The 19,724-nt window shown below is 39.8% G+C and overlaps 1 protein-coding gene across 13 annotated transcripts in view; it reads left to right on the top strand.

The window, feature by feature from the left end:
- CSNK1G3 (casein kinase 1 gamma 3) overlaps positions 1-19,423 on the top strand; it is a 108,029-nt gene extending 88,606 nt beyond the window's left edge. For 8 of the 13 annotated variants that reach the window (XM_081827171.1, XM_081827169.1, XM_081827170.1 and 5 more), the window contains 3 exons: positions 7,765-7,871; positions 8,427-8,450; positions 16,976-19,423. In XM_081827171.1, the coding sequence (XP_081683297.1) occupies positions 7,765-7,871; positions 8,427-8,450; positions 16,976-17,030 (186 nt within the window). In that variant the 3' untranslated portion in view covers positions 17,031-19,423. The remainder of the gene's footprint in view (positions 1-7,764; positions 7,872-8,426; positions 8,451-16,975) is intronic. The other 5 variants (XM_081827174.1, XM_081827175.1, XM_081827173.1 and 2 more) reach the window with 1 other exon arrangement.
- Positions 19,424-19,724: the final 301 nt, after the last annotated feature.

Raw genomic sequence — 19,724 nt, 5'->3', positions numbered from 1 at the left:
GACTTCCTGAATATATTTTACACCATTAACTAACCTGACATGATGGACATTAAGCAAGCTTCAGTCTTGTGAAAAATTTACTGACAGCCTAAGTAGGCTCATGCCTGAACCTTGTTCTTTCCTAAAATATTGACTTCATTTATGCTTTATATCCTACCCACGTAAAAAGTTTGAAAAGTTACAATATGACACTTGTATAATTGGGCTAATAAAATTGTAATTTAAAGCTAGTAGTAAGAAGAGGAAAGAAAGGTGCCTAAAATCTAAGCTAATGTGATCATTATTATAAATATAATACTACATTGGATTCTGAACAAAGGAAGGGAAACTTTTTCAGTTATTCTCATTGTCTGATGAAGGGAATAGATAAAGAGAAAAACCCTTTTATTAATACAAAAGTGTGAGAATAATTTGCCTTGAGATTCTTTGTGTGATGATCAGTAAACTACCTGTTGGACAATTTCCAGTGTTGACTTTGTAGGAGAGGCAAAGACTTTATATGGCAATTAAAAAATTAGCCTTCAGCAAATACTAAGGCCCTGTCATCAAATAGTTTCTTAGGAAAGACATTACCATAATAAGTTGATAGCTATCTGGTGAGAAATAAATATGGTACAGATTTAGGATATTTGGAAGCAGAATCAGGAGTTACCCCAAATAAGCCAGTTGGGGCCTGTGGCATTCGTCCCTCATCTGTCACTGCAGTGTTTTCCTGGAGCTCAGAATGGCTCTCAGTGGCACCACAAAGCATTCCGGGCTGCTTCCAGTTGACCTGCAAGATGAAACCTCTTGCAATTTTGATTTACAGAAGGTTCCTCGGATATTCATTATTTCAGATGTGTTTTTAATAGGAACTGAATGGTGGAATCTAAATTTGAACTCCTTGTTTTTCTAGAATTACTGTATGTGTTACAGGTCAGACATCTGGTTTGCCAAGTTGATCTCATTGTGTTTAAGAGCACAAGCCCTAGAGTCAAATTCGAGTTTAAAATCTGTGCCATAGATTATTCATCAGTAAAATGGAAATTTTTTTTTCAGATTTTTAAAGATTATTTATTTATTTATTTGAGAGAGAGAGAGGGAGAGAGAGAGCAGAGTGTGTGAGAACACGAGGGGCAGAGGGAAAAGCGGGCTCCCTGCAGGGCTCGATCCCAGAACCCTGAGATCATGACCTGAGCCTAAGGCAGACGCTTAACCGACTGAGCCACCCAGGTGCCCCAGTAAAATGGAAATATTAATAATACTTCTACCTCATGGTTTTGTCGTGAGAACTTAATTTAAAAAGTATTAGCACAGAGGGTGGGCCTTATGAAGTACAAATACTAGAATAATCTATTGCTTTTTCAGATTAAGAAACTTGATTAGTCTCTGGGAAGTGAAGTCTAGTGGTACAGCCCAAAGAAAGCATTGTCAAATTGGAATTTATCTAATTTTATTCCGTATCTTTAGTGTAATCATGTTAATCCACTGACCAGAAGGATCCAGCTACACGTTTGATAAATTTTTCCCACACAAGAGATTAAAAATTATATTCAGATATCTGAAGACTATATTTTGAATTTGTTCTTGGCTTTTATGTGTTTTGGAAAAGCTCCCAGGGCAATCAGATGTATTCCTCTCTGCTCCCTTTAGAATCCTTGGTAATAAATATGGCTGAGAAACTTAGACCTAGCACTTTCAGTTTCTTGGCCAGTTGTTATTCAGCAAATATACAAAAATGTCTACTAAGAGGTACTAGGCATTGTACTGGAGTCTTTGAATAAAAGGAAGAATAACAAAGATAGGGTGCCTGTCCCCATGGAGCTTTCAGCCAATGGGGGAGGTTAATTAAACAGGCCATGTGGTAAGCGGAGAATGTATAACATGCTATGAGAATGTATTGAGAAGCACCTGACCTGGATTTAGTGGGTTCAGATTTCCTGGAAAAAGCGGAACTTCTTTGTATTCTGTTTTTTCACCTGTTTCTAAAGTGAAGCATCAGTAGGAGGAGTTAGCAGATGGAAGGGGTCTAGAGAGGACCGTCCCAGACAAGAAAGCAGCACACGTAAGGTGGCGGAGGAGGGAGAGACGTCCTGAACAATTGACTACAGTCCAGTCAAGCTGGTGTGTGTATTGAGAAATAAGACTGAGGGGTAGGCAGGAGGCAAGTCCTGAAGGACCTAATAGGTCTCATTATTACATTTGGACTTCATTTGAGGATATTGGGTGGCCGTAAAGAGAATTAGATAAGCAAGGTAACTCTATTAGTGTTTTTTCTAAGGATGGCTTTCGTTGGAGACTAAGCTGAAGGGAGAACAAGTCTAAGGCAGGGACACAGCTCTCAGAAGTCCAGCTGAGGGAAAGTGATGGGTAGCAGAGATGAAGAGAACTGAGAGGATTTGCAAGATAATTGGAAGGTAGAATTTAGTTTGGTGTCAGGGCTGAGGGGGAAGGTCATGTCACTGTCCCTTTTTGACGTGTCTCTGCCTGGCAAACCAGGATGTCCAAAATGAGGTTTTTAAAATGTACCACCGATGGCAGGTAGTGCTCATCTGGAATCCCACAGGAACTGTGCCTTTCGCTGGAGCACGGCTCCTTTGAGCTCAAGGTCAGCCAAAAGCCCGGTCCTGGAAAGCGGAAAGGCAACTTCGAGCAGAGGGAGGAAGACAAGATGTTAGGGGCACTATCGGAAGACTACTTCATGGGAGATGGTGTAGGTCCCGATCGTTGGGAAATCTCCGCTAGTTGCACAGCCTTTGGTTGCAGGTAAAGGAACACTGTTGAGTCTGAGCCCCTGAGGGGAGAAGGGCGGCCTCACAGACCGTGCCGCTGTGGTGTGCAGCCGGGCACTGCGCGTGCAAGTGAAGGACAAACATTACCTGTTGTGCTGGGCACTCTGGGATTTTCGTCAGTGTAACTGGAGACATACACATGCAGGTGAGGATAGCAGGAAAGAGTAAGATGGATGTATTTCGAAATGGTAAGGAAACATTCAGAGTTAAAAGTCAGAGGAATAGCAGGTGCCACACCCCAGGCCGTCCTCCATCGTGCTCATTGTTAATACTCCCCTTTCTAAAACATGGCCAGTAACCGCTTGCACCTGCTTTCTCACATCTTTCAAAACACACAGGTACTCAAAAGGGGGAGAATCAAGTGATGAGTACAGTTGTATCTTTCTGTTCCGTTTTCCAGGGCGCTGAAATCTGTAAAAGAGAGTTTGTACAAGGAGAGTAGCGGGGTGCCGTTAGCAGATAAGTAATGTCCAGCTCAGCTCCGTCACTTTAGCTTAATAAACGCCTTGTCCAGGTGTCACTAGGGTGAATCAGCATTACAGGTTTATTTTCATATCCTTTTACAGCAACATTTACAGTAACGTCTCAAAAGGCTGGAATACTCAGAGTACAGTGCTCTGCTTTGTACTTCTATAAGTGCAAATTAGATTGAAAATCCATTTTGGTTTATCTTCGCTGAAAGTCCGTGAGAATCTCACTGTGCCTTCAGGTCATCAGTTGGAATATCAAGAGGATCAATTATAACTCTAGCTCTAGGTTTTAGAATATGTAAGAAAGTTCGTTTCATGTAATACATGTGAACCCTAGCAGGGGTCCAGAAAACTCTTTGGAAATTACTCTTAACTATATCTCCTTTATTAGTGTGCTTTCTTATAGATAGCTTTTAGAAAAAGCTTAGGGCATAAGTAAGATACATAACATTTTAGTATTTCTAATATATTTACTGGATAGAGGGAGATCTGGTTAATTAAGATAGTGAGCCTCTGCTGCGCACTTGGTAGCATGCTTACAATAACTCAAATAGAAATTAGGAAGGTGGTACCATAACTGATTTGTATGAACTCATTGTATTTGGAAAGTGAATTAATTAGCCTTATAATCTCATTGACTACAAAGATACCGTGTGTTATCTTTGTACTCAAAAGTCTATGTGAATGACTTCTTTTGGAATTAGATGTGGCAGGCAGCCATCATCACTTCTCTCCCATCCTGAGCTGCAGGCTGTTTCCACACCCCCTCCCCTTAAACTCTGGTACAGTAAAAGTGACACCACATCTGATGCCTTTTTATTTACTTTTTTTTTTTTTTTTTGGTAACATCTTAAAATAAGAACTGTACTAAGTTTCTTACCGAAGTGGGAATATCAGAGAAAATTTCTTTAAGAACAACAAGAACAAAAGCCCTGTAAAACACCTGGGTTATTTTTTTTAAATGTCAAACCTCAAAGAGGCTGTCATTTTTTAGATGGACTTTCGTTAGAAAAATCAGGTGATGAACACCAGTATTTCAGAGACTCCTATATGTTCCACTTCAAGTTATAATTCTAGAAATGTTACCTAAATGGGATCATTCTTTAGAATTTGGTTTATAAAAATGATTTGTGCATAGTTGTTTGGTTGATTTAGGTTTCGAGGAATATAATGACATGCTATTTATAATACTGTGTCTTTGTTTTTTCTTTGTAAAATCCCTTCACTAAAAGATACTAGTTTTCTTAAGTGAAAACAATTTTAATGCCCTGATATACTCTCATGTCACCAGTATTAAGTAGGCCGCTTCTATAGGACAACTCTGTCATCACATTGATTCTGTTCTTAGCCCGGGATGTTAGCCTTTACTCAGAGAGTTAGGGAATCTGGGAAACCAAAGAAAAATTACTTAAAAAAAATACATAAATGAAGATATTATTTCCTTCTGGTCTGGTTCTGGTCAACCAGGTGGAATGAGATTTGAAACATTTCACTAAAATAAAGCTTATTAAAGTCAGTTATGACTTTGTGTGAGCTGAAGTAAGTCAGATTCTATACTTACCATGTTCATACAGTTGCTCTTGCTGGAAATGTAGAATACTTGGGTTATGAATTTTCAATAATGCTGCTTAAAGTAAGGGAAGGCATGTTGAAGGAGCTGCCTGTAGTTTGAGATGGGGTCCCTCCAGCTCTCTCGGGCCATTGAACAGGAAGGAGGAAAAGAAGCCTGTGACTATCACGTTGAGGGAAGAACAATGGAAATTGTTGAGTGAACTCTTTATCTTCTGCATGCAAAGCATACTGCTAATTACAGATAATGGAGAATACAAAAGTGTAAGATAAGAACCCTGCTTTCTAGCTCCTTTCCAATTCAGCGAGGAGCTCTGACATTTTAAAAATTAAGAATAAAGAACCAAATTATGTTTGATAATTAGGACAAATAATGATTGCTAATTAAATACTTTCAGAAAGAGGGAGAAATGAAGAGAAGAAATTAACATGGAACTCAGTAGAATGCCAGAAAGGAGGAAGCAGGTGCCCCCAAGCAGAGCAGCAGATTGAGACACAGTGGTATTCCTCTCCTTGGCTTGGTTGTCTCTAATAACGATCGAGGCAGTTCTGTGTGTTCTCAGCTGTGGGCACAAATGCAGCATTCCTTTCTAAGTACTTGTTCTGCGTAGGATACAGGAAACTCAGCGTCCATAATCCTGCATTCATCTAGATTTGTTGGTTGACGTCTAGTGACTTTTCTGGGAGTTGTGGGGTGGACTCTCAGTCCCACAAGGGCAGGGGTGTTTTTCTTGTGGTTTTCCAAGTTCCTGGAACACTGCCTGGCATGTTGTGGCCTCTCGGTTAGAACGTGAGAATTAGTTAAGTTTCAGTAAAATGGGGCTCTGTAAATGGACCTGTTAAGTCTCATAGTCAGCTGTCAATCTGCTGTCCAGGCCTTTGATATATTAGCATTTTCTTTCTCTTCTGATGAGCTTGGATAAGGAAAGCAGCAGAGGTCTGGGAAGATGGTAAGGGTTTACTGGAAACTGGAACCCTGGATAGGAGGAGTGACACATTTGAGAGGAGTATGAGAAATTCAGTTTTGGAAGTACTGAGTGTGAAGTACCCCACGTGGTCTAGGTGAGCATGTGGGTGAGCGGTTGAGCTCAGCACGTCCTTTACGTAGAGCTTGTAGCCGAAGCCATGAGTGCAGGCAAAACTGGCTGAGGAACAAGGGCCACCACTCCCGGAGCTCCTAGAATAGCCCTGTCATTGCCCTTCACATTGATTCCATTTCCTCCTCTCAGTCTTGTTAAATGCATACTCCTGTTTCCCATTGCGTAGTTGAGAACACTGAGCTTTAGCACGATGAGCTCTCTTTCCTGGGTCACATAGCAGGTGAGGGTGAGAGCTAGGCTTTGTTTCTAGACCCATCTACTCTGGAGTATCAGCTGGTGCTAAGTGATACTGAAACGTACAGGAAAATGAGGACTGAGCAAAGGCCACCGAATATATTTTTCTAGGAGTCGTTGGTAACCTGCAAGCGTACTTTTACAAGAAATCTGATGTAGCGACAGAGTACAGATTGCAAGGAATTAAGGAATAAATGAGTGGAAAATTTTATAAAAAATGGAAGTGATAAGTTAAGACTATTGTTCTGAAGAAGTTGAGGGGAAAGCAAGAAATAGGACAGTAAGGTGACTTTATAGATCAAAGAGGACTTGGGAGAATGTGGGAATTTTGCTATGATTTTTATTTTGTTTTAGGATTTCATTCATGCATGCATTCATTTATTTCAACAAATATTTATTGATTGCCTGTTCTCTGCCAGGTTTAGGGGGGAGATATAGTGGGGGAACAGTCCATAGTTCTTGCTGTCATGGAGCAGGAGGAGGTGAGAGTGGGTGTCAAGAAACACAATCTGGAAAACATTATCTGGATAAATTCTATACAAAGAGTTAACAGTAGAGTATAACATGACATAGTATGTCTGTATGGAAGTCTTAGATTGTATGACAGAAAAGGGCTGCTTTAGAGATGTTCTCTGAGAATCTGAAAGATAAGAATATAGCCCATCAGCGGGAAGAGAGTTAGTTCAGGCATCGAGAATAGATAATGCCAAAGCCTTAAGTTGGGAATAAGTTTGACATACTGGATGGAGGCTAGTGAACACAGGGGACGGTAGTATGAGATCAGAGAGGTAAGCAGAATTCAGATGTTGTGGGGCTTTGTAAATTGGGGTAAAGAATATGGATCTTTATTTTAAGTGAAATGGGAAGTTGATACTTGAAGAGATTTATGCAGGTTAATTATACATGATCTAATTTCTGTCTTAAAATGAGCACTCTGGTTGTTGTGTGGACAATACATTAACGGAGGGTGGGGGCAGGTGAAAGCAGAAGACCAGTTCATAAGTTGTGGCTCTTAGTCACACAAGAGGTCATGTGGCTTGAACTAAAGTCCTGGTAGTAATAGAGGTGGGGAGAACTGATTAGACTGGGGATGTGTTTTGGGGGAGGATTTAACCAGCCCCGCTGATGGATAGGATGTGGGGTTTCAGTCAAAGAGAGGAATCACTGTGATTTCAGCATCTGGGCATGAACAACCAGGCAGATGAATGGGCAGTATTCAAGGGACACATAAGCGTGGTTACACACTGAAATGAAGGATCCATTGGAAGGAGCAAGACTGAAGTTTGCAAGGGAAAGAATTCGTGACGTAGCAAGGTGCCAGTGGAGATGGGCACACCTTGGGGAGCTGATTTGAGACAGAAGTGTAGGAGTTGGCCTTACACAGCAGAGGGAAAGAGACAAGACAGAAATTTCAAGATGAAAAGGAAGTTGAAAAGCAAATATTGGATGGCCTTGAATTTTAATAAAATATTAGACCTATTACTGTATTCAGTTATAAACAGCTCAACTACATACTAATTGTTTTATGTTCTACGTATTAACTTTCTAATTTAACCTTAATTTTTATCGTTGTATAACCTGTCACTTTGTGCATATATAATTATTTTTTCTTTTTGGCAGGTTGTAAGCTCTACAAATGGAGAGTTGAACACAGATGACCCTACCGCAGGACGTTCCAATGCACCCATTACAGCCCCTACGGAAGTGGAAGTGATGGATGAGACCAAGTATGTATTTGTTTGACTTCTTTTAGTAGCTTTTTGTGCTTCAGCTGTGAATGTTTGAGACTTATAGTCATGTACAATTATTCCAGGAAATTTTTTTCAGGGAATAGGTGCATGCAAAACAAGTGATATTTTCAGTTATTTTAATCACTGAGTTTAAAATAGTGCTATTTCAGTAAATAATTTATAATACAAAAATACTTATTTAAGAACTCTGCTCAGTTTCTTAGAATTAGCAGCATATTTTTGGCTTTTTATTTTTAGGAGTATTGATGCATGAAACTTATTTCTGTAGGGTAGATGCTCAGTTTTTTTTCTTTGTAAGCATAAGAATAAATAATTATTAATTTTATAGTATCCTGCATGTGTTCATATTAGTTTTAAAGTAGTTTTTCTGTGAATGTAAATGATGATGCTGCTTGGGAAAAAAAGTAAGCATGAAAAACAGTGTGATAATTTCAATGTGGGCTATTTCTGATGATTTCTCCCTCTCTCCCTCCCTCCCCTTCTCTCTCTCTCTCACTTTTCTTGTATTTTTCTTTTTGTGTGTGTGTATAGCTGCCAGAAAGTGTTGAACATGTGGTGAGTTTTCAAGTGTAGGCAGGCAGAAATAGCTCCCTTGACTGTAATTTCAAAGATTTAGCATCATTTTGCGTTTAAAAAAAAAATATCTTTCAACATAGAAATTACAATTGGTCAAAGTTGTTCAAAAATATTTGGTGTCATTTACAGTAGGTCTGAAAAGCAAGAAATAATTGTTTGAGGAGCTCTTTTGCCTGCTGCAACTTTTTTTGTTGTTCAAGTGACATAGATTTGGGGGCACTTTTTAATTGAGTAGTTGATAACACCCACTCTGCTTGTGCTTGTGCGTTTGTTCTGTAACACAGAGGCTTCGTTTGCTATTTTAAGTAGAAAGACGGGATTTTGAGTTTTAAGCTCTCTTTTTTCCCGTTCAAAAAATTATTAAATACACATAGCAGATCCTTCACCCCCACCCACCCCAAGAGCATCACTAAGAGAGTATTTCACTGACTAATTGTATTGCTGTTGAGTACACATGGGATACACTGATAAATTTATGATTAACTATAGTGAGAGAGTGTTATGGAAGTCCTCATCTAAATAGTTCCTGCCCATTGCAGATATTGTGAAAAAAATATTCCTATTAAGTCGAGTTAATGTTGGATTTAAACTCTTCTCTGATCTTTGCCTCTAGTTGTAATGCCATGTTTCATATGTTCCTCTCAGTTTCAGGACAAATCTTGAGTGAGCCTGGGAGTGAATAAGAAAAGTTGCTTAGATTAGCAAATTTTGGAACATTCTACTCCTATCCAAAAGGAGCCTTGCATGAATTCCAAAATAATGCTCATTTGCTGGTTGCAAGATGAGGAGACTTTTGTTGGGGATACTTCTTTTTCAAGAGCAGTGATCAAGTATCCATTTTTATCACTTTGTGGAATTTATTGACAGTATGGCCTAGTGGATTTGAGGATGTAGTGAATCAGCTACATACTTGTGCATTTTTACATCAAGAACAAATACCGCCGTCGATGTTTGCTCGTGCAGTCATAAGCGGAGTTCCAAAAGTGGTGTGGCCGAGTGGGGCACACAGGTCCTGTGCGTCCAGCATGGGTCGTAGAATCCTGCTTCTACAACTTAGAGTTGCCTTCTTCAAGCTTGTTTCTTTCTCTCTAAACTGAGGCTCATAATAACTGCTTCGCAGGTCACTGAGGAAATTAACTGATAAAGCACTGCTTTTTTGTCTGGCCCATGGCAGGTACTCAGGAGCTATTCCCACCCTATTTATTTCCCTGGGGCCAGCCACCTCTCCCATCTTTGTTCTCCTCGGCCTTGTCCCTCCAGCAAGTGTCCCCTGTTTTTCCTTCCACACCCATACTCTTCACTGAGACTGGGTGTTCTGTGTCCACTTCGTCCTAGACACCTGCTTTGAGCCAAATCGATTCCCCTTTCCCATGTTTTCAGTCACCACTTACACCGCTTGGGTTTTAGCAATAATCTGAACCCACCCCAGCCCTTAAGTAGATGGCTCACCGGTAGGGAAGATGGCGGTGTATTAGCGCACGTTCATGGACGCGGTTTCAGATTTGATAGTGGTGATGGATGTAAAACTCTTTGAATGTATTAAAAACCACTGACTTATATACTTTAAAAGCATGAATTTTATGGTGATTTGAATTATATTTTAGTAGAGCTGTTATTTTTTTAAATACGGAGAGCAGCCCATAATTTCGGTAAAGCCTGACTCCAGATGGGTTACAGAAATCCTCCGACCTTCCCTGCCTCTTCACTGGTTAAAGACTTCCAACACGTCACATTTGGTTTCCCTTTAATCAGGGTGACTCTCACATTCCTGCAAGGTTGTTACTGCATTCCTCATACCTTCGTAGTCTGTGGTGAGGGACTGTGAGTGTGGTTTTTTCCTAAATCGCATCTTAGGCTCGCTTCTCTTCTCTCTCCCACCATTTTATAGGTCTCTAGGAACCCGCCAAGAGTTCCCTTTCAAAACGTGTTTCCAACTCCCTCTTTGTTCTCACCTGTGATTGGCGGAGGCCCCTCCCACCCACCCCATTAATTATAATGTATTTCACACTGGACATTTTAGAGGCTCAGGCTTCCTAGAATAGTACCTTATAGGGCTGGATCTGTAATTTCCAAGGGATGCACAATATTCTGTTGTCCCGCATTTAAAGTGGCTCATCCATTAGTAATGAGATTTTGCCTTCTTCACTGTGGCTGGGAATTTTCTTTTTTTTCAAGACAGATGATACAAGTGGTATCACCCTCATCATTCCTTCCAGGAATTTAGGAAAACAAGGCTTCCTTTGGTTTAGTTCCTGAGTTTTTAAGTAGTATGTAATTATCTTTTTTCCCCTTTATTTCTCTTTGTGTTCCCTTTCCAACATTGCTGAACAGTTACTGTGCCTTTGGTAACATGGTGATTACGAAGATAAGCCAAGGCCCCTGTGCTCCCTTAGAAAAAAGAGCAAGTACACCAGTAACTTTGACATGGTGGCCCTCAGTCCTGGTTTCCAATCACAAGCATCCGGGGAGTTTCAAAAATATGCTAACACCTAGGCTGTGCCATCAGAGTTTCCAATTGAATTGTTCTGTGGTGGGGGTCTGGTTGACAATATTTTTTTTTTTAAGATTTTATTTATTTATTAGATAGAATGCGAGCATGAGCGGGGTGGGGAGGGGCAGAGGGAGAGGGGGAGGGAGAGGGAGAAACAGGCTCCCCGCTGAGCCAGGAGCCCGACGTGGGACTTGATCCCAGCACCCTGGGATCACGACCTGAGCCGAAGGCAGACACCTAACCGACTGAGCCACCCAGGCGCCCCTGGTTGACAGTATTTTTAAAAAGCTTGTAAGGTGATTCTGAGGAGCACCCAGGATTGAGAATCATTGGTCTAATACCCGGTATTACAGGATTAGCTCACAGGATACAGTGTGACTGGATTTAAGAGACTGGAATGTGCTCTTCCAGCTGGAAGATCAGAGGCATCTTCACGGGTAAGGGTACATTTGCCCTGGTTCTCCAAGATAAGCAGGCTTGACAAAGGAGTTGGGTGCAGGAGTCCGAGAGAGGAGGCTGAGCAACATGTGGAGCAAGGACAGAGTGAGGCAGGTGTGAGAAGTGACCCATTCGTGTATACCGTGTGCAAATGCATCCTGGTGGGACCTGAGATAGTCCAAGTGCCCAGTCTCAAAGGCCCTCAGTAGCCAGGTGAAAGCAACAAAAAAAAAGACATGATCCTTTCTCAACACAAGCAAGCAAGCTGTGGGTTTTAAGCCAAGAAATGGTATAATCAGATTGAGCCTTGAGATAATTAGTTTGGCAGCACTTTTGAGGCTTATGTCATTTCCTGGGGTTCATTAGATTACATAAAATCAATCCATCCTCCCCTTCTCTCCCTTTTGTAGTACAGACTGCCTGGAAAGGCAGCTTGATGCAAGATGAGACTAAGAGGAGAGGGAAATAGATAGGAACCAAATTTGTAAGAGCTGTGTGTGTGGACCTAATGCCTTAGACTGTGGGAGAACCAGTGGTGAGATTTAAAAGGCAGAGTTGGCAAGGCCGTATCTCGGCGGGGGCAAGTTGGGGTGGCGCATTGGAGAGAGGAAGACACTTATCCTGGGCGTCTGTTAAGAGGCTCTTAGCAGTGGGGGAGGCAAGAAGTTCTGAAGTCAGCGAGCATTACAGGCTGGGACAACTTTGAAAGTCATTTCAGACTTGAGGGACTAATTGCATGTGGATGGAGAGGAAGAAACTGAGGATGAGGATGGATCTGCAGGTTCCCAGTTGGATTAGTTATATGGATGGTCTTGGGCTTCTATCTGAACTCTTCTTGCTTGACTGATCAGTTCCACATTTTTTACACCAAGAGGTCCAGAGATAAGAAATTACGTTTTCATGTATGGATTTGAAGGGGGCAAATCCTTTGTCAAAGAATTAAAGATAGATGTCTTAAAAGCTGTTTTCTGTATACTCATCAACCTAGATAAGGAGAGGCGAGGCTCGGGAGTCCTGAGTGGGTAGGGCCTAGCAGCTGTGAAGCAGTCTTTCAGCCAAAGGCGAAGCCAGTGAGTCTTTGCAGAGAGGACAGACAGGAACTTCAGGTCCGGATAGAGACCCGTGTGTCAGTTTCAGGTAGATGGGAGAAGGAAGGCTAAGACCTGCATCCAGGAAGATAGTCAAATTCTAGAGGCAGGAAAAGGCCACAAATGAAAGGGAAATGGTGCAGTGTCACTAGCAAAGCCTCGGCCCTTCTCCTGTATGTTTTCTACAGAGTTGAGGACTTGGATCCATTATGATCTCCTGTTTACCACCTTAACAGTTTTTATAGCAACAGCCCTTAAGTTCATCAGAAACAGGATTTAACCATTTATTTTGAAAGAATTTAAGAGTAGAGCTGTGGTGGGATGCCTGGGTGGCTCAGCCGGTTGAGCATCTGCCTTTGGCTCAGGTCATGATCTCACGGTCCTGGGATCAAGCCCCATGTCGGGCTCCCTGCTCCGCGGGGAGTCTGCTTCTCCCTCTCCCTCTGCCCCTCCCCCTGCTTGTGTGCTCTCTCTCTCACTCTCTCTTTTGAATAAATAAATAAAATCTTAAAAAAAAAAAAAGAGTAGAGCTGTGCCTTCAGAGCTTTTGGGCTAGCTACAGAATCCTGTCAGAGGCATGGACCTGACTCGTGAGATCCTACTGGCTTACTGGACAGGCATAAGCAAGAAAGAGCCAAGAGAAAGAAAAGCATTGACAAGAACATGATTTAAATGTCTGGTAACCTTAATCAGTTTCCCCAGGGCTGTCAGTAGTCTAGATCTGAAGAGACCCCAAATGAGGCATCAACTAACGAATAAGTAAATGTCACCACTGAGCAACTTGGAGAAAAATGTGTTTAAAAATTTTAAAGGTGTGGATAATTTTCTAAGACCAGCTAGTTGAATATAGTGATCAAAGTAACCTCACCTCACCTGTGGGAACTTCCATCTGTGCTCATTCCTGCACTATTTGCTATTATTTGCAGTTATCGTTATCAGTAACTTTTGTTCCTGTTTGACTTGTGGCAAGTGTCAGAATTACATTGTTTCCTTTTACACCTTGCCCGCACTCTTGTCAGTTGATGGCATGGTGGCCCCTCAGTATCTGCGGTGCTCAGCTCACAGCTTCTGGGACAAGGACTCGCTGGAAATGGAGAAGCCAGAGGGGAGGCCAGGCAGGTGCACGTAGGTAGAGCAGGGCTTCTTGGGTTTAGACTCCTGTAAGAATCTGATGCAAACCAATTTTCTCCAGGGAAGCTTCCACAGGCACTCAAATCTGCACCTTGTGAGATTTCACTAGGGCTTGTGGGCCCTGGTGTAAGAACTCTAGCTTTAGAACATGGTGTAGAATTTTGACTAGGTTCTTACTCTAGGGGTTGCACTTATGAGGAAAGTCACTCATTTATTCAATAAATATTAAATGAGTACCAACTCTGTGCCCATTTGTGGGATGTATCTGTGGACAAGCCCTTACGAAGCTTACATTCTGTGTGGAGACAGATAATCAGTAAATAAATAAATTCAGATTAGTCTGAGGACTGAGAGGAGCGTAAAATGGTCATGTGACAGAGTGGCCATATGGGAGCCACACTGTTTTAGATGGAGGGCAGTTGATAGGAGACCTAATTTCTTAATCACAGACTGTAAATCAGCTGCTTTGTAATGAGTTTTAAGAAACCAGCCACAGGTTAAATACCAATTTTCTTCTTTTTATAACTGTATTTTATTTTGAGAGCATCTCTCCTTTATTTGGATGCGTTCGTATTGCCTAGAGCAATGCTGTCCTCTGGTGGTAGTCAGTTTAATAGCATGCCAGCTTCCCTGGCAAATCGGTTTCAAGGGTTTACTCTTTATTTGGTGGGATTTATTTCTACAAATAGGTGTCTTTTTTTTAGATTGGCTTTCAATTTAAAAGGCCTCTACAGTTATGATTCATTTGAAAGTTTCATTTAGTCTCAAGTAAATGCTTGGATTGGTTTTCTGTGTTAAATAATACGTAATTGAAGAAAAGATGACATAAGGAATAGGTCTGCTGTCTTGAGCTGGAAAGCAGATTGATATTAGAAAAATAAGCCAGACAAGGTGAATTGCTAATACAAGTGTGGAAAATCTGGAACTTGTTGATCAAAACATGTATTACATTAAACTCCCCGTTCCAAAAGGCTTATTAAAACACTTTTTAATAAACACTTATTAAAACACCTTTTCAGCAGAAAAATCTTAAAAGATTGTAGTTTGGAATTTGAAGAGACAAATGACAGTATTTGGAAACAGTGAACATTATTAATATAACTTTATATTAAATAATAAATCTCCACTGAAAGGTGATCATATTCTTAAATTTAGTATTTTAAAATTTGGTCTGTTCCTTCTAAATACCAATTAAATTTTTTTTTTTTTTTTTTTACAATATGAACGTTTTATGACTTTTCTAAGTCCTTTATTGAAAAGTTTTCTTTTTTTTTGAATAATGGTTTTCATCTCTTAGGATCTGAGTTAAATAATTTTTTTCATTGTTTTATTTTAGAAAATTTATGTAACAGATTTGAGAAAGTATTTAGGTAGCTGACAGTTACAAATAAAGTTGACTTATTTTTATAAATCCAGGAAAAATCCATTGTATCCAGAGTCATCTTTTATAGAGGTAGCTCTTTTCAAGGCCCCTGTTGGGTAATTTGTTTCTGGTTGCTCTGGTGGTCACCTTAATAAAAGTAAAATTCATAAAGATTAATAACTGCACAGATTTCCAGTTGAGTCTGTAGCAGCTGACATATATAGGTTTGAATTATTCACACTCCATGGTCTAATCATTATGTGCTGTTTGAATGGGGTTTAAAAAATCCAGTTGTGTAATTTGGTTTTGAATGCCGCATAGTGATTTCATAGTCATGGCATAAATCACAATAAATGGTCTGAAATTATTTTTGACTAACGATAATGTGGGTGGAGAGATTGTGTAATTTAGCTGGGACAGTATGGGTTTCTGTTTACATTTCTTTCACAGAAAGACATAAAAGATAATCTAGCAATTATTTCATCTTCCACAATCTTTTGCTGGAGAGGACACTTAAAGCTAGGTGGTGTCCATTATGCTTAGCTTGAAATGACTTGTTTAATAGCCTTTGCAGGCGGGCTGGTAAGAATTAGAGGAACATCGTTATAAGGTCACATTCTGTACGAGCTTTGAATTGGCAGCATTTTGTTGATTGAATCACCATGCATATAGATATTTCTTTAATTACAAAACAGGATTTACATATTTACATATGCACACACACTAGGCTTCCATGAAAAAGACAAAAGAGCCTCTATGTGTCGCTTGTCTTCTTGATACTCTGATAGATAGACTTTCCTTTAAGTGTGGAAGGGTGAAAGAGCCAGACCTGTATTTGAAGGAATGCCAGACTTTTAGAATAGATATATGCATGTGGGTGTGTATTTTTTTGTGAGTTTCTGCTCAGTGATTCTCCTCTAACTGTGAGTTGGCACCAGCCTCAGCATCACTCCCCACATGCTGCATGTGTTTCATCTTCTCATGACCAGGGGAGAACTTACTATGGAAAAAACCAGGTCTCTCAGGCGTCATCTCTAGATTTTTTTTTTTTTTACTTAGGAATGAAACTCCGAATGCTTTTCCTTCATAGACTGCAAGACTGAATCACCTTGATTATGCTATTTTAAATATTAAGCACAGTTTTTACTTTCATTAACTTAGGATAGTTTGACCTTAACTCTTTTTTTTTTTTTTTAAAGATTTTATTTATTTATTTGACAGAGAGAGAGACAGCGAGAGAGGAAACACAAGCAGGGGGAGTGGGAAAGGGAGAAGCAGACTCCCCGCTGAGCAGGGAGCCTGATGCAGGGCTGGATCCCAGGACCCTGGGACCATGACCCAAGCTGAAGGCAGACGCTTAATGACTGAGCCACCTGGGCGCCCCCAGTTTGACCTTAACTCTTAAAGAATTAAGAAGTGCCAGTATTGACATGCTAGTTAATGCATTTTCTCTCTTCCAGTTTGTAAATGTGGTAGAAAATGTTTGTTGAAGAGTCTATTTGGGCTTTCTCTTTTTCTTTCTGGAATCTCATCCTTGGTGAAAATCAGTTCCTCAGTATTAGGATAATTATTGCTTTTCTAACAATGACTTTAATAATCAAATGTAAATATCAGGAAGAAAGGGAGAGAATGCATAAGATGAATTTTACAAAAGCATGCCCCTGCCAGAGGTTAATGAGTATTCAAAATAAAATATGGTGGGTCGGTGAGGATTCAGAATTCCACACCTCCTCATTTAGTCTTGGTGCAAAGCCTTTTCAATTTAGTGGCTCCTTGTAATGTTGCATAGAATGTCTGGCTGTCTTCCTAAAAGGCACGTTGATGAAACTGTAGTAATAACTCTGCCCTAGGTTCACTAATATATATGCTTCACTGGCATGTTCACTGTGTATCTTGCATTAGCCTGTTGCTTTTTACGACCATTGAAATTAAGATGCTAAGCTCAGCCTTTACTTTGTGACCCTTAGTGCCTTGTGTTTCCCTCCATCTGCAGGTGCTGCTGTTTTTTCAAACGAAGGAAAAGGAAAACCATACAGCGTCACAAATGACTCTGGACACAGACAGATCATGGGGAGTTACTTACGTGTTCATCTGCTGTCTTGTGATTAAAATCATCTCTGTAGTGACCACATATATTTCCAAGGACTCACTCTTAGAAACAAAATGTCATACTTTCATACTTCATTTTGTGGTTGTCTTACATTCATATTTTTTTCTAATTTAACTTTTATGGAAGCTTTAAAGTTTTGTCCAAACATGAGTGCTTTGCCCATCAATGAATGGAATGGACCAAGGAGGTGGTACTGACGGATACAGCTCTAAAGACATTTTTCAGAAGCTCTCCTCCTGTTGTAGAAAGCAGTACGGTATCTTCAGTGTCAAACAGTTACATGCCTAATCTGGTTTTTTTTTTATAACTTCTGTAAGAGCATAATCAAGCAGGAATTTTCTCCCCAGTGGATAATGCAACAGAGAAGACGCAGTTGCCCAAATATGTAAAAGAAGCTATTTTGTGAGAAGTTCATTTCTTGTGTGACATGCGCATTGATTTCAGTATTACTGACGGTACTGCTAGTCATGAGTCATACTAACCTTCTCTCTGTGAAATCATGGTACAGTCACTGCCCAGAGGTACTGAGGAAAAAGCTCTATGGGTTCGGCAGACGGTAGTGGTCAAACGAATCACCAGGAGCGTGCTAGATAGGAGCTCTGCTTTTGTGGCACCACGACGTGAAGTACAGTGTCGCTGAAGTGGCAAAAGCGCTTTTTAAAAAAAAAAAAAAGAAAAATGCAAAATATTTGTATAATGTAACTTTATGCTTCCAGATAATAATGTATGTTAGACAGCAAGAAATGAATACTTTGAGAAATTAAGTATGTTGGAGTTTTTTTTTTTTTTTTTTTAAATACACTAAGGAGAAGAAATAAATGTGAATCTCATTGCAATGTGTAAGGTTGAAGTCTGAGGAGATCCCACTGAAACCTGCTGAATGATTACATTCTCCCTTAAGCAGAAAATTTTGGATGTGCCATGCAGTGGTGTCTGTTTATTAATTTTTTGCTCTTTGATAAAAAAAAAAAAAAGGACCCCCAGCAATAAAAACTGGGTCACTCTATTGCCCTCTGTGCACATTAGTCTCTTGTATTCAACTTTGCTGGTTCTCTGGAATTTTCCTACTTTTTAGTATAATTTTGATGATTGAAAACTATTTTGGAAAGGATGGGTCAGGTGCTTTGCCTCCATAGTCTTTTGAAGTGCCTGCATATGAACAAAGTAACAGTTCTGTAAAAAAGGAAACCCATTCCACTTTTTAAGTATGCTTTGTTTTAAGCCATAAAGACACAGGTGTACTTTGGTCGCATTCTACTAGCCAGATTCTTCAAGAAGAGTTAAGACATAAAGACTGGCTAGAATGAGAATGATGTTTTTCAAATCTCATCTTCACCTTTCATTTAGAAGATTGCTACTTACTCTTTCCATACAACCCTTTCTTTGTCTTTAAGTGCATGCCTTCCGGCGTGCTTATTTATTTTTATTGTCTCAAGGTAACATTTAAAATGTGTAATTAAAGTAAATAAATTACATTTTTGACTTCATTATTGCATTTACAGGGATTTAATTGTACTTGGTAATTTATTTTTTCTTATTAGCCAAAAGTTCAGCGTGTTGTTTTTGACAAATTAGGCGCCCATATGAATACTGCAAATCAGGACATTGTTTATCATTGTTGCTCTGAATCGTCTGAATGATCTTTTCAAGTTCTTGATTTTAAAGGCCCATGCTCAGCCTAGAAGACATTTGCTGTATAATTTGGTCAACAGTTTCCATTCTGTCTATTTGTATACTGTCATGATGTCTTAAACGACAGGAGTTACATACTGAGTTTTTATTTTTTGTTTGCCTTGAGCAAGGTAGATGGATGTTTTGGCCATTATAATGTGAAACCACTTTTTTCTTTACAGTATTTGACCAAATTTGTGTGTCTATGATATTTGTAAATACATGGCGATATCTGTATTTCTTATCATAAGCCTATTTAGTTTTATTCTCAGTAGGGTTTTTGGACTGTACAGTGTTTATATGATCTGAACTCCTTATACATAAGAAGGTGTGTATATTAATCCAATTATGGACTTAAAATATTTTAAAAGTATAAATACCCTTATTTGCTGCAAAGACCAGTGTGTAGACATTTGCTTTTTAGCAATATTTTTAAGTGCTCCATTTTAATGCCAAGGAGTAAGTCTTTTGGCAACACAAACTGGTCAATAATAGGTAATGCAGGTATGTTCAGGTTAAGCCAACAATGTTTTGCATTTTTATGCTTCTTTTCTGTCAACACTAATGAAGTCAACATTGCCTGAATGTCTGAATAATGAAACACATCCCTGTTTAAAAGTATGTAACTGAAAAAGAAAAAATAAAGGTAGTTTTTTTAAACTCGCTTTTTCCCCCTTCCTCTAATGACGGGTGAAGTGATGCTACTCATAATAACCTAAGGTAGAAGTTCTAAAAATCCGATTCATTTAGTTTTGTGTATGTGAGAAGCCAAGCTAAAGGAAGACGCTTTTGTGTTTTGTGTTTCTGTTTGGATTTTGCTTTGTGGGAGCCCCAGTGTAAGGAGTACATACCTGGAAGTGTCTGAGCTTTCCTTCAAGAAAAAGCCTTTTACACTTCCCTGAACCATTTAATAGAGCGATTAATTAAAACTAATGCTACCAATAAAGCAAGGAAAGGAAAC

This window comes from Leptonychotes weddellii, chromosome 7, assembly GCF_054177405.1.
Source record: "Leptonychotes weddellii isolate Sample4059 chromosome 7, ASM5417740v2, whole genome shotgun sequence".
NCBI lineage: Eukaryota > Metazoa > Chordata > Mammalia > Carnivora > Phocidae > Leptonychotes > Leptonychotes weddellii.
The sequence above is the reverse complement of the archived record's forward strand: the minus strand, read 5'-3'. Positions and strand labels throughout refer to the sequence as shown.